Source organism: Malaya genurostris, chromosome 1 (assembly GCF_030247185.1).
Source record: "Malaya genurostris strain Urasoe2022 chromosome 1, Malgen_1.1, whole genome shotgun sequence".
NCBI classification, from domain to species: Eukaryota; Metazoa; Arthropoda; class Insecta; order Diptera; family Culicidae; genus Malaya; species Malaya genurostris.
In genome coordinates this window covers 106,898,986-106,914,303 of record NC_080570.1, presented here as the reverse complement: position 1 = coordinate 106,914,303, position 15,318 = coordinate 106,898,986, and the positions used below count along the sequence as shown (strand labels likewise).

The 15,318-nt window shown below is 38.5% G+C and overlaps 1 protein-coding gene and 1 long non-coding RNA gene across 2 annotated transcripts; one reads left to right on the top strand and one right to left on the bottom strand.

Annotated features, from left to right (window-relative positions):
- Positions 1 to 1,146: 1,146 nt before the first annotated feature.
- Positions 1,147 to 5,841, bottom strand: LOC131425323 (sorting nexin-25). The gene is made up of 4 exons (XM_058587129.1): positions 5,426 to 5,841; positions 4,294 to 5,167; positions 2,824 to 4,228; positions 1,147 to 2,763 (listed from the first exon to the last, which is right to left on the bottom strand). Exons 1-4 carry the CDS (start codon positions 5,544 to 5,546, stop codon positions 2,092 to 2,094), a joined length of 3,072 nt encoding a protein of 1,023 aa, XP_058443112.1. The 5' UTR covers positions 5,547 to 5,841; the 3' UTR covers positions 1,147 to 2,091.
- A 1,168-nt stretch (positions 5,842 to 7,009) lies between these two features.
- Positions 7,010 to 7,873, top strand: LOC131440303 (uncharacterized). The gene is made up of 3 exons (XR_009231374.1): positions 7,010 to 7,232; positions 7,355 to 7,462; positions 7,519 to 7,873. It is a non-coding gene; the product is annotated as an uncharacterized LOC131440303 (long non-coding RNA).
- Positions 7,874 to 15,318: the final 7,445 nt, after the last annotated feature.

The window sequence follows — 15,318 nt, the reverse complement described above, 5'->3', positions numbered from 1 at the left end:
GTTTTGCAATGACTGAGCGGAAACATATATTATTTATATTGGAGAAGCCAAATGAATGAAAAACTAACAGAAAAGATGATTTATTGGAAAAAGATACGCTCAGAGACAGGACTCGAACCTGCGTTCTTATGCATTCCGTGCATTCTTATGCATTCCGTGACTAAAACAAGATTCAGAGTGGCGAAATGGTAGCACGTATGCACGGAATGCATAAGAACGCAGGATCGCGAGTCCTGTCTCTGAGCGTATCTTTTTCCAATAAATCATCTTTTCTGTTAGTTTTTCATTCATTTGGCTTCTCCAATATATGTTTCCGCTCAGTCATTGCAAACTGAGTAATCAAAGTCTGTGAGCTACTGGCTGAACAGTGTTGTCGTTATGGTGGTTTCCCAAACATCTCCATTTTTAATAAAGATGATAAAGAGCATACTTCGCAGGTACTCTTCTAGTTCCAGAGTGGTGTGAGATTATCACTTCTTGATGACTGTTTGCTCTTGATGTACGTGTATGGGAACGTTGTAGAATCTCCCTAGATTCTGTATTCCGGGGAAACGAGTTTTCTGTATCCGTTATTTGAGTTTCCGGAATAATATTTTGGTACCCCTGCTCAAGTGGTACTGGACGAAATCCCCAAGAATCTAAAAGAATATTCACATGATGCCAATGTCGGTTGACTGCTTCTTATCTGTAGTTTGTATAGTGCCTTCGTGATTGGTTGCAGGGAGATCTGATAAGACTCTGCTTTGATGATAACCATACGTTATAGATTACACGACCAACTCGTTCTAGCACCTATTCGGGCTCCCTAGTAAAGATTTTTTTTCAAACCCGTACCCGATCGAAAATAAAAAACTTACCCGTACTCGTGATTAATATTTCTTCCTAACACGAAACTTTACAATTATTTTTTTGAAAAATACTATAGTAACATTTATGAGAGTATGAGTAACATGAGAAAGACCAAAAATATTTGATTGTTCAAAGTAATCCACATTCTCCCTTGTTCAAATTGGCCACAACATTCTTGCTCCTTTACAGTGATATAATTTGTGCATAACGCCAAAAAAGTTCGTTATATCCTAGAGGACACCCAAACAGGGACTGCCTAACTTTTTTATCCATAGATATAAATATAACCCATGAGTGTATATTTTCTATTTCTTTATTCAACTTGTTTCAGTAGCCCACCTTATCAATATCGAACATAGAATTCATATATAAGTACAATAGTTTTCTTGCACATGGACAGTCGTTTTGGGACTAGACTGGGTTGTTCATGTTTCTTTTTCTCATAATCGTTTCCGGAATGCCTGATAAAAAGCGTTTTATCAAATTTTCGTTTTCACACACATCCATTATTATTATCCATTGCGTTGCTTTGTTCGACGTGGATTCCACTAAAATTGTATAAATTCATACATTTTTTTCGTTTCTAAAATCAAGACGAAAGAATAATTCGGGTAGCATGAATTGTATACCGCTCAAAACAACAGGTTTTGAAATTACAGGTTCAGGAGCCATAGAACCCTGTACATTTGCAGTAGCTAGCTCCTGTTTTCTTCCTTAAAAAAACAGTTAAAATAATATAAATTATTTTTCTTGCAAGGACGTTTCTAAGACTTTTGCACTTATCACCGTTCTACAGTCAGTTTGCATTACTTTCCAGTACGTTTGGAATGTTTCCAGTTGGAACAGGATTTTCTTATAATGAATCTTCAACCACCCTCATCCTATAAAACAAAACGTTTTATCTACTCTGTAAACACCAGAGCTCTGCCGGCTTCTATCACTTATCCTTTGAACTATTGCTCAACCTCGACAAGAAATAGTTGAGAAAATTTTATGTAAAATAAATAAATAAATACAGCATGCTCTAAATAAACTGATATAGTACGTTTGCATAGAATCATATATCTATACAAAATCTAAACCTAAATCACTACCCCCCTATCATAGAATGTCGTGTCTTAGTCTTCTTATATATAGCGTACTAAACATTTTTCAAACATATCTACTAACAAACACATACGGATAAGCTTATGATATTGCAGAATCGGTGGCTGTTCAAATTCGTTTCGTTATAATATTCTCTTAGGTCCTGGATATGATTCGAGTGGGTGTAGAATGTGCTGCACCTACAGCACTGCTGTAGCCTGTGTGGGTTGGTGTCGAAGTGGCAGAAGAAGCTGATCCGCCAACAACGGCAACGGCAGCCACGCTTGGTGGAACTTTCAATTGACGAATTTCCGGGAAAATTTCTAGCATCAAGATTTCCAACAGATCATAGAACAGTTGCTTATTGTAGACGGGATTTTGGACATTGTCGAATAGTTTCATAACACCTGCCCTAGCATTTTGCGCACCAATGAGATTACTCAACAGATCAGGGATGTTATCCAGCAGGAGGGATTTGGCTGCATTCATTGTCATTTCCTCTTGATCTTCAGTTCGTTCGAGGGTTTTAATCGTTAGCACCCCACCTGGCCAAAGAGCTTTCAGTACGGTCGAGGCATAAGTGTGCAGCATGGGTTCTTCGAAAAGATAGTTGATCGATTCTCTAATCTGTCGATTAATCGTTTGACCGTACGTGATCTGAACGAACGAGATAAGACTGCGTCTCAGCCATTTGAACACACCACCCATATCGAAAATTTCCCCGAGCAAAGCGTATAACGGTTCAGCTATGGAATCCTTCGCATCCGAATCTGGTTGAACTTTGGAATTTCCGTTATCGCCGGTAGATCCTTCCAAATACATAGAAACCTGAAATAAATATGTTCATTAGATAGAAGCAAGCTGTGAGCCGTGACCACGTTTACTCACTTGATCATCATCTGGAAAATCTACGACATTCAGCTTGAAATGCGAACCCCAGAATTGGTCCATTTTCTCACTGTTGGCCTTAAACAGTGTGGCTAATGAAAACTTCGACTGCTTTTTCGAAGGCGACGGTAACGTACTCTGTTTGAGTCGTTCTGAGCTAGGGCTCAAAAATTCATACAAGGCCTCGCTTTGATTCAAATGATCATCTTCTAGTATAAAATTGAGATACTTTTGAATCTGCTGTTTAGCTTTCTCCAGCAGTGTTTTGTCGTTTTTCAATAGAAACAACTTAAACGCATTGTTCGAAGGAAGATCGATGGCTTTCAGATCGGCACACATCGGTCGAAGTTTTCGGTGAAGTTCGTGAAATTGTGCCAATGATCGAACCACAACCCATCCTGTCGAAATACTGTCCGCGGCATCCATGGCAGTTGAAACATCTTCCTTGCCACAGTCATTTACTTCATCGACTTGCACAACTATCATAAACTGCGGTTGTGGTTCTTTGTCATCCGAGAAATCGACGCTCTCCACGATCGCCCTCCATTTTCCCAGATATTCACCCCAAACTTCAGTCCGCAATAGATGCGACTCAAGCTGTCGCTTTTCTCCCTTTAGCCAATCGATTTCTTTTTCCAATATTGTCAACAATTTCGAGTCTGGTTTTAGAGACTGTTTCAGTGCTTCCAGAGCTTGATTCTTATTCGATAACTTTTCGTCCAACTGTTCAAGCTTATTCCGTGCGTAGGTTGAATGATTACTTAAATCAAGTATGACAGGATCAACATCGCCACTGGACGACGCGTTGGAAGCCGTTTCATCTTGGCTTTCAGTGCTGGATGAAATATATGTATTGAGAGTGATTTCTTTGATGTCTTCATGGGTTAGTGAATTTTTCAGCTTGGTATATTCTTCACTCAGTAAAAACGGTTGATAGTACTTGTCCTCCAGGGTCACCAAGCATTCGCGCTGTATGTCGTAGAACACTTCTGCGCCGCTATCACCAACTAGAAACGATTCCATTTTCTTTCGGGTAGATTTATCGACTGGGATCTCCGAATTTGGACATCGTATGTAGGTATAGAATATTTCAGCACCCAACTGATGCCAAGCAGCCTTCGGGGTGTGCTTTAGTTCCTCGACAGTTGTGTAGAATCCAACCAAAGACGATGCTTTTAGTGGTTCCAAAAAAATCGTAAAGTGCCGTCTACCTGCAACGGTCGACAAAATGTCCAGGATTGACAAATCAACATCGTTGCTAACATTTCCATTCCACCCAAGCTTGGATAAATTTTTTTCGCATTGACTTTTTGCGAACGACAACTGCTGAATGTATTTTTTGAGCTTCAAGGAAGCAGTGATCTCTGCTCGGCTGGGACCACTGTCTGAATCGGCTGAACTGTTCCTGACCACAGAAAAGGTTTACTTATTACTAGATTTATTGATTTTTTGATGAACACACAAACTTACCCGCTGGCAGGTCTGCTAATGAGAAAATCACAGTCTAGGCCTCTTGTTCTCTGTAAATTTTGCATCGTTGTGGCTTGCAAAATGTCGTTCACAATGCTACTTCTAATGGAGTGTAGCTCTTCGGTAGTTTGACTTCCAGTGATAATCTTCAAAAAATCCTCGAAGTTTGCAGCATATTCATAGCTGCGTTTGTGAATTGCTACCGCAACCAACCTCGTCTCAATGCACTCAACAATTTGCTGGTTGATAAAATCTGGCGACGTAATCAGTTTGATCATCGGATAGAGTACCTTATAAGAGATTACTTCTGACAGTAGATCCTTGATTGGCGACAGAGAATATCCTCGTGGAAGTAAAAATATGGTTAGAATTTCACAAATTTTCTTCAGAAATTCCAGTTCCTTCTCAGTCGTTGTTAAATAGGACGAGGTCGCAAAAACTGGATCAGTGCCAAGTTCAGCAGCTCGTGCTTGAGCTATACGAATCTTCTCCAGATGAATGGTCGCTTTTATCACAAAATCAACCGCAATCATTTTGGGTGCATCAACACGAGATGCTCGTTCGTGTAATTTTTCGATTCCAAGCCAAATATCCTCGCGAAGTAGATCTACAATCCGTCGTGGATTGGCAACAATTTCCGACAGTGCCGGACTGACCACATCTCGCATGGCATTGGCGATGATTTGCTGCAATAGACCGTCCACCGTTCTGCCGAAAATGATTGGCAGACTATTTCCGGGTCTGGGCGGTGACGGTGAATCGAACAGTTGCGATTTGGTGGCGTTGTACAGAACGTCCGATGGTAGGTTCCGGGCATGGTGACTGGTCTCCTTGTTGGTAAGCTTGTAGTGAACATAAATGGTTCCGAAGATTGCTGTGAATGAGTGTTATTTATAATTTAAGTGTATAAATTTGAAAGTGCAATTGAATTCTAGGTACTGATGACATTTTAATAAATAACATAAATAATCAAAAACTTCAACTTTAAGCTTGACAATACTGTTTTTGGTTAGAAGCCGAATAACCAAACACCTTCAAAAACACAACCCACACGAAACAGTATAGTTTGTAAATATTGATTAATTTAAAAAAAAGCAATCCACACTCCACCCTCTTTCCGGGCGCTACTCACCGAGACCAATCAGTATCAACGAGTACAGCACAAACAGGATAACGTAGAAGAACGGTGGCCAGTACAGGGAAATAGCAACGATCACAGTTCCAACGCCACCAATCCAATAAATTATTCTCATTGCGAGTCCAGTGGGTGGGTGTACCTTGAACTTATTTTCCAGCTGGTGCCGTTTCCTTCGAGAAATATTTTCGTTGGATGCGATCTGATTCACTTCTTCGGAAGAATGTATCTGCTTCCGGCAAGCGCCATCTCGCACCTCCTAAACTTGAATAAACAATGACCTTTCCAATTACCTAAAACCAACACTCAATTTTGCACAAGCAAATCGATTTTCTACCGAGCAGAATACAACATTAAACAGGTCGTTGTTTTGCTGTACTCTTCTGTGGAAAAATTAACGCCCCATTCGTGGAAATGTCATTTGACAATTCAGTTTCTTTTTTATATGGATGCTCAACTGGTGATTGGAAAATGTTTGCAAACAGAATACGGCAGAATGACAGAATCGAAGCAAAACAAACAACTTTGCGGCGTTCGGTTGACCGTGAAATCGCTACTGAAAGCATGGCTAAAAGTATGAAATAAAAGCGAATATATCTAAGCTATTCGACACTAGATGGCAGATGAAATAACTTTATGGCACAAGAATGTCGATTCGTGTTAGAGTTAGAAGTTAAAGCAATATCAATACACTAATGCCCCGTTTACACTTCTGCTGGCTGCCAGCATGCTGGTGTCAGTGTACTGCCCTCTTAGGAAAAAAACGTTCAACGGTGGTCCTTCGTTGGTCTAAGTTATGTGGTTTATTTTTACGCGAATTTTCAGAGTTTTGCGAAGTTTCAGAGTTATGCGTTTTTTTACGTGAATTTTCAGAGTTGTGCGTTTTTTTATGCAAATTTTTCGATTTATGCGATACGTAAACTCGCATAAAAAATTACTTCAGTGTAATTGTTGGCGAGCTCCTAGAGCTTAATTCTTTGTTATAAATTTCCACAGTATGTTAAATATCGGGGGTGGGTTCTATTTGATCATTAATATGACTCCGTGAGAAACATTGAAAAACCTTTTTTTTTTGCTAAAGGTTATAGAAAAATAATTTTGTTGACACTTTTTCAATATGATATGATTGAACCATTAAACACATTTCAATGAAACTTTCACAGATCACACACAATACAATAAACTTATAAGTTTTTGTATAGAAATTGTCGTATTCCCGGTCCAGAATATTAGAAACTATGCAAATTTTTAAACATGTGCTTTTATATAATTTTTATTTTTCAGCGATCCAATATTTTTCGTCACGTTAGTCACAAGCTTAGTTCACAGAATGCCGTTCTAGCCTCCTTTACTTTTTTTTTCCATATCCGTTTCCAGTACACACTCACAATAAAATGTAATAGAAACAGTTGTTTCAGTCCCACGGCAGATTCTTAGCTGAAATTTTCCGGTTATAGTTATTCGGCTATTGCACATTTTTGTTCATTCATTTATATTATTATTCATACTGTCACTGTTTTCTATTAACTCATTTGAACAAAATTTACATCAAACGATCGACTTGAATGTTTTTTCCAAACCATAGTAAACTTCATCTGTAGTGAGCTATTTTAAGAGTGTAACGTCATGAGCAATATCGTTGAATAATCTCGAATATCATCTAGCATCTCTTTCTATGTTTCTATGACAGTTTGTTTGAACTGTCAGTGTAGCTGTCAGTATATTATGATAACAAACATAAACATTTGTCAATGACACAAAGTTCACACGGACTTTGATTTCTTCAATAAATCAAATACATAAGGTAAGTTTTAACATAAAATAGTTCATTTGGCTTCATCATTACATCGTTTGTCTGTATCACTACATCCTTTCCCTTCTCTACACTTCATAAATAATTGTTGCGTTTTCACTTTTAAATTACAGATCTGCACTATTTTACGAAGTAAGCCGTTCATCGGAAAAATATTCATCAGTCCGGCGTCCATTAGTTATCCAGCTTACATTTGTATTTGTTTTCAAAAATAAATAAAGGTAATGCAATCCACATGGGTTAATTATTTTTATTCATTTAACAAATTCTGTTATAGGAAAATTTAGAGCTTGAGATACATTTCAACGAAATCGCATGCCAATGATTTTCTCCGAAAAGGCGTTTTTTTTTCCTAATCAAAGTTTTACCAGTCACACCGAATGTTACTCCAACCAAGACAACACTTGAGATAAATCATGAAATGGATATTAAGGAAACGACGTCATAAAATATAAAAAAATTAAATGAATAGGACATCAAATAATGTTGACGATTTTACTACTTCGGGTTTAATGAAAATGTTTTAATCAAAACAGTATCTTAGCAACAAATAGAAGATATATCATTTGAAAATAATGCACTTGTTGCACTCTAGTGATATACATGATAAATAAATTTGTCATCGAATCTTTTTGGTCGGGATATTAGATTTCTGCCTCGCAGAGCTCTGCCTGACCCTGCTTGTGAAACCGAGTTATGCAGTGCAGTTTCCGCAGTCTCATTCGGTGTTACCACTTCGTAGTGTTCCGATCTATCGGATGACTTATCTGTGAGTAAAGGATCTAATCCGAAACCAGGAGCCTTTTTTATTTCTTGGACGTTTCTTGCATATTGAGCGCCTGTTTGATTCATGACTACAACTTTAGCTCCTTCCCTGGTTATCACCCTGAAACGTTCCGAAGAGAAAACCGGGTCCGTCTTGGATCTTCTATGCTGCGAAAGAAAAACTATATCGCCAACTTGGATATTTGATTCCTTTGCACCCCGCATTCGGTCTGCATACTGTTTGCTGTATAATTTTGATTCAGTATCACGTTCAGATATGTCGGTACGATCGAGTTTGTTATTGGTAGAAGCGTTCCACAAGCTAGGAAAGGTGCCTCTATAACGCCATCCCACCAACAGTTCAAATGGCGTCACGGCAAGTCGAGAATGTGGTACCAATGTATTGTGCTTATGGACGTATTTTTGAACGGCCAGGCGCCAATTTGTACCATCTAATCTGGAGACTGATAATGATTTAATGATACCTTGGTTTTGTCTTTCTACTGCTCCATTAGTCTGCGGACTAAGTGGTATAGACTTGCGCACTTTAATTCCTTTATCCTCCCAATACTTGATAAACGGACTGCTCTGAAATGGTGGTCCATTATCGCTTTGTATGATTATCGGTAAACCCCAAGTTCGGAACACCTCGCATAATGCCAAATTGGTACTTTCTGCATCAATAGCTCTCATTTCGACTACTGATAAATATCGTGAATAAGTATCAGTTACCACCAAAAACTCTCCCGAGCCAAAACCAGGTACCGACAGAAAATCAATTTGGAGGATTTCCCATGGGCCTTCTGGGAGATCTCTAGAAGTCAATGGAACTGGCGGATTGCGCTTGGCCAAGAGTAGACATGTTTCACACTTTGTGACATAATTAGAAACGTCCTTTGACATCTTTGGCCACCAAAAATATTGGCGCATTATTCGCTTCATAGCCATTTCACCCACATGGCCTCCATGAGCAGATCGCAGTGCTTTTTGTCGAAGGTTTGTAGGGAGAATAATACGTTCATCTTTGAACAATAGAGAACCGAGTTTCTGTATGTGTTTTCTTTGAGCTTCATAGGCTCTCAATTCCTTCGACCAGATTTTACTTTCTAACGCTTCACACACAGCACGCAGTTCATTATCGTCTTCAGATGCCAACTCAATTTCGCTCCAAGTTATTTCCATACAGCTTGTATCTAATGCATATAAGAAATGTTTTTCTACATGCTCTTCGAAACATTCAGATTTTTGAGATTCGGGTATAAGGCGGGAAAGAGCGTCCGCCACGTTTTCTTTGCCAGTCACTCGTTGAATAGAAAAATCATACGGTTGAAGTCTTAGAGCCCAACCTTCTGCCCTAGTTATGGCTCTCTTTCCTAATCTGTGGTTGCTGTTGAAGATATATTGATTTGCTTCCGCATCTGTTCGAACTACAAACGGTCTAGCCAGAAGATAATAAGCAAAACGCTCTACTCCCCAGACCACAGCCAGCGCTTCTTTCTGTGTGTGGGGGTAACGTTGTTCAGAAGTTTATAATACTTTGGAAGCACACGCAATGATTCTAGGTTGGCCAACATTATTGTATTGAACTAATACTGCGCCGAGACCACAAGGAGAGGCATCGACAAATAAATCAATGGGATCTGACGGGATATAGTAACCCAAACGTCTAATCAAGCTAAGAGCTTCGTTCTTTAGATACAAGAATTCCTTCTCCTCACTCTCCGTCCAGTAGAATCTATCTGAAATAGCTAGCGCTCTCAGATACACCGTATTGGAAGCTCGATGCATGATAAATTTGTCTACAAATGTTATCAGCCCAAGAAAACTTTTTACCTCCGAGCAGCAAATAGGAGTTCTGAAGTTCTTTATCGCCGATAGTTTCTCTTCTTCGACCATCCAACCATCCGGTGTCAAATCAAAGCCTAAAAAATTCACCTGTTGGCTTCCAAAAACACACTTGTTTTTGTTTATCCTTACGTTATGTTTCGACAAACAGGACAGAACTGCTTTCAGGTTTTCATCGTGCTCAGCTTTGGTTATTCCGTACACTAAAATGTCGTCTTGAAAGTTTTTACATCCCTTGCAATCTCCCAAAATTTTCCGTTGGAGTACTTCCTGGAACAAATCTGGCGCATTGCACAATCCGAACGGTAATCTCACACAGCGAAACATTCCAAACTCTGTACAAAAATTTGTTAGATGCCTAGATTCCTCATCTAACTCTATGTGGAAATAGGCGTGCGCAAGATCAATTGTTGAAAACCAGGCGGCTCCATTCAATTCCGCCAAAATCTTTTCCAGTGTGGGCATGGCGAAAGGAGTTCGAAATATGTAGCGATTAGGGCCTCTCAAATCTATAACCAAGCGTATGTCATCTTTTCCTTTTGGAACCACGAGCATTGATGAACAGAACGACGTGTCCATGCCGTCCACTACCGGTTCTATAATGTTCGATTTTACTAAGCCTCGAATTCTTGTTTCAACTAAGGGTTTTATAGACAATGGAATATTAAAGAAGATATTTCGACAAGGTGCCTTCGATTTGTCATAGTGGATTTTGACTGGGGGAATATTGAATTTCGGAAATATTTCATCTATGGAAATCGCTGCAATCTCTCCTGCACACAACGACGAATCAGTCAAATACTGTGGTTTTACCGGAACATCCAGCCCAAGCATCAGGACACTATACCTGGACGCTGTTGTTCTACTCAAAAGAGCTCGCTGCTCTCGAACAACGTAAAATTTTTCTAGTAGAACTGGTCTGTCGTTGGTGATAAACAAATGAGCATGGAAAGTAGCGATTACATCGATGTCTTCTGAGCAAGCATACGCCTTGAGAGATTTATCTGACTGATTCTTCAGATTGTATACACCATTCCTATGACTGGGATCCGAGATTAACTGACGAAACAATTCTTCGGTGAATGTGTTCACGTGCGCTCCGGAGTCTATCAGGAAGGAGCAATGCAGACCGGCTACCCTCGCGAATATTATACCTTCATCAAAGGGCCAACCCGTGCTATTGGGTTCCTTTTCCGTCGGATATGATCGAAGCTGGCTGTACTACATGTGTGCAATTTGTAAAACAAATAATACTATTAGAAAAATGAAAGAAAACTCCAATGCACTGATACTCACAGGACAAACATTTCCTATTAACATTATATCATTATTCTTTGAATCGTCGTGATGTGATCCTTCAACATTACTAGAAGAAACCGTTTGATTTGAAACTGACACTACACCAGAATACAGAGGCACAACATCAAGTTGTAGACGGTGATGTTCGCTTCCTTTCACTTTTCCATCGACTACCGTTCCCTGTATAGTAATATTATTTAAAAAGTGCATATACCTTTTCATACCGTTTATTGAATTTTCTTTCATTAAAAGGAAAATAATAGCGTTCAAACAGTGCATTTACTATCAAATTAATTTTAATAATTACGATCATTCATCTGATGCCTTAACACCTACCGTTTCATTTTCGATTTTCGACTCATTCAACGCATCGATAGCTGCAATCTTTAACGGGGGCACTTCTGAGTGTTCTTGTGCTGGACGTCTTAAATAATCCTTTGAACGATCAGCGTTCGGACAAGCCCGCTGTATGTGGCCAACTACTCCACATCTGTTGCAAGTTTTATTCTTGGCACTGCAGATATTTTCCCCATGATACACACTGTAGCAGCGCCAACATCTTCCGCTGTTCTGATTTGGATGCGCACCAAACGAGTATGGTTGTCTATTCCTCGGCGCACGACGGTTGCTGCGACTAAAACTTTGTTCGCGTGGGTCTCGACGTGAATGCATTTCTGAACGCCACTGACGACTACCGCCAACATTCGAAAGTGTCGTGACTGGAGCAATCAACACGGATGACTGTTTTTCAAACTGTTGACTAACGTACTCTTCGTTGAGTCTGATCGCCTCTAGCTCTCGCACCTTATCTATTAGATCTTTGAAACTACCTTTGCGGCTGAGCATCTTCAACGCAGTGGTTCTTACATCGCGACTTTTGGCATGCTCAGCAACCGTTGCTATGATTTCTTCCAGTTCTTTTTCATCGTCATATTCACAAAGTCTAGCCAAAGTTCCAACTCTTGTAATAAAATTTAGATCGGATTCATCACACTTTTGTACCATCAACGATAATCTCCGTCTCATTAGCATGACATCAGACCCTGAACCAAAATATGATCTCAGGCGATACATAGCGTTTGAAAAGGGTTGTAGCACGGGATCCGGAGCACCTGGAGATGATCTAGTGTTTCGAAAGATACCAAGCAAACTTGATCCGGCTTTCAACTTAAATATAGTAAACATTGTTGGTGGATTCCAGCTAGTGTTAATGAATCCATCAGCAAATCTTTCCAGTCCTCAAAAATTTGACGATGAATATCTTCTCCATCGGGAGCCTTACACTCGGGTACACATATAGATGCTACTGATAGATGGTTCATCGACGATACAAACTTTGATTCATCTAACGTACACACGGAATTTGGCACAGAAACTGTCCTTCGTGTGCTACTAAATGCATTCTGAACCTCGAATTCAGAACTCGAACGATCGTCTCTGTTACTCATATTTGATTTTAATAATTCAATTTCCTTCTGAGTCTGTTCCAACTCCTTCGCTAACATCGAAGTTTTCTTCTTTTCAGCTGCTAGTTCTCTAGCTAAATTAATCGATTCCTTATACTTCTTAGGAGCGCGTACGTACATACCTGGAAATGCCATAAAAAAAACTTGTAGAAACCTGGTCGCTCTACACACGCAGTTTTTTTTTTTTTTTTTTTTTTTTTTTTTTTAAGAACCTCAACACGCTTTTATTTCCGAATTACATCTAATGAAGAGACCTATCCGCTCTTCGGTTGTAAAACAGAGACCTAACCGCTCTTTTGTTATGCAGAGACCTGACCGCTCTGCATTTTCATTATGCCCCGAAATGAATTTGCTATAGATACTGAGACCTGCTCGCTCAGCAAAGCAATTTTTTTTTTCAATTTTTTTTTTTAGATATTAACTATTAATAAATTTCAGGACAGTTAAATTTACCTCCCGACTGCGCCATGTCGTATTCCCGGTCCAGAATATTAGAAACTATGCAAATTTTTAAACATGTGCTTTTATATAATTTTTATTTTTCAGCGATCCAATATTTTTCGTCACGTTAGTCACAAGCTTAGTTCACAGAATGCCGTTCTAGCCTCCTTAACTTTTTTTTTTCCATATCCGTTTCCAGTACACACTCACAATAAAATGTAATAGAAACAGTTGTTTCAGTCCCACGGCAGATTCTTAGCTGAAATTTTCCGGTTATAGTTATTCGGCTATTGCACATTTTTGTTCATTCATTTATATTATTATTCATACTGTCACTGTTTTCTATTAACTCATTTGAACAAAATTTACATCAAACGATCGACTTGAATGTTTTTTCCAAACCATAGTAAACTTCATCTGTAGTGAGCTATTTTAAGAGTGTAACGTCATGAGCAATATCGTTGAATAATCTCGAATATCATCTAGCATCTCTTTCTATGTTTCTATGACAGTTTGTTTGAACTGTCAGTGTAGCTGTCAGTATATTATGATAACAAACATAAACATTTGTCAATGACACAAAGTTCACACGGACTTTGATTTCTTCAATAAATCAAATACATAAGGTAAGTTTTAACATAAAATAGTTCATTTGGCTTCATCATTACATCGTTTGTCTGTATCACTACAGAAATAACTAACAAAAATTGTTTTTCATGGAGAAATCTAATCATTTATCTCAGCTCCAGTTAAGTTTTTTACCGTCACTGCTAATCTCAATCGGATGAACATATTTTGACAGTTCAGCAGTACTGTTTGTAAACAGAGATGTTTTTGTTTGTCTGTTGACAAACGTCACCATAAAAAATTTAGTTGCCATCTCATATTAGATTTTTTATCGTGACGTCACGAATGAACAAGCATTCATCCTTGACAGTTCAAGGTACTGTTTACAAACAAACTTGAAGTCAATTTTATGTAATCAATCTCAAAAACAATTGTGAACAAATGTTTTAAAACTCTATTTAGGTGATATGGATCGTAAATGGTCTCATCCAATTTGACAACAGACAAACAAAAAATCTCTCTGTCAAAATGTGGTCACCCGATTAAGGTTAGCAGTGACGGTAAAAAACCTAATACAAAAACCATCTTAATGCACCTAGCAGAGAGATGATGAAGTGTTTTTTTACATAAATATTCTTCGGCGTTTCTAGTTTTCATGAAATTATTTTATTGATCATCGTTTTAAATGACAGTTTGATCGGAACTGCAAGTCGGATCGAAAAGTGAAATTTTTTGTAATCATAAAATTATTCCTTTGAATCTAAACGTGCGGTAATCGATTGAGCATTCCATGAGATATCGAAGTGAGTTCCACTTTAAAGTTTTTGATCATTATTTACGATACTTCCAAAACCGGTATTCAGGGAGCAGCATAACCCAAAACGATCTGTATGGTGATGAATTATTATGAAGAATCAGTTTTAACAGTTTTGAGCTTAACTTTGAAATTTTTTTGAGTATCGTCATGATATGACGGTTCAATTTTTTATAACTCGTCACTCTGTATTTCCTTATTCGGAAGTCGAAGTCGGAAAGTAATCACCAATTTTGTAAGCCTTTTAATTTGAATTTTTGTTTATGAAATTCGATTTGGCCTTCTTTGAGAAAACGATTAAGCTCATCTATTCTCGATACTTTTGAAACCGGAATTCGAAAATCGGTGTAGCCGAGGTCAGTTAAGTTCGCCTAAGGGGTTGTAAACCATTTCAATAAAATCGAAATTTTTGAAAATCAGTGTAACCAATTAAATTAAATTTTTGAGTTCCTTCCACGATCGAAAACCGAAAAACTGGAAAAACTGAAATTAGTTTATTTGGTCATCATGGTCTGAAAAGTTCCGGGCCAAAAAAAAGTCATCATGGACACATGGTCTGAAAAGTTCCGGGCCTAACACATAAATGGCGTTAGTTTTACTGCAGTATTTTTTTTCAGTTAATACTAACCTTCAAAAGACAGCTGTTAAAATTTCATGATATTCTATTCATTCGTTTGTTAGTTATAGTGCTAAGAGTAACGCTACCTTTGTTATTTTCAGAACGATGAATCGAAAACAGTTTCGTGTTTTAATTTTACACTACTTCTTGATGGGAAAAAATAACGCTCAATCAAAGCAATGACTTGAACAATGAAACGTTGGTTTGCTGACTTCAAGCGTGGTCGTAGAGACACCGATAATGCAGAACGCAGTGGACGTC

Excerpts from the sequence above, each read along its gene's own strand:
- LOC131425323 (XM_058587129.1), bottom strand. The coding sequence starts at position 5,546 with ATGAGAATAATTTATTGGATTGGTGGCGTTGGAACTGTGATCGTTGCT. Across the intron at positions 4,229-4,293 it reads ATTAGCAGACCTGCCAGCGG|GAACAGTTCAGCCGATTCAG; the intron begins GTAAGTTTGTGT and ends TTCTGTGGTCAG. Across the intron at positions 2,764-2,823 it reads ATTTTCCAGATGATGATCAA|GTTTCTATGTATTTGGAAGG; the intron begins GTGAGTAAACGT and ends TATTTATTTCAG.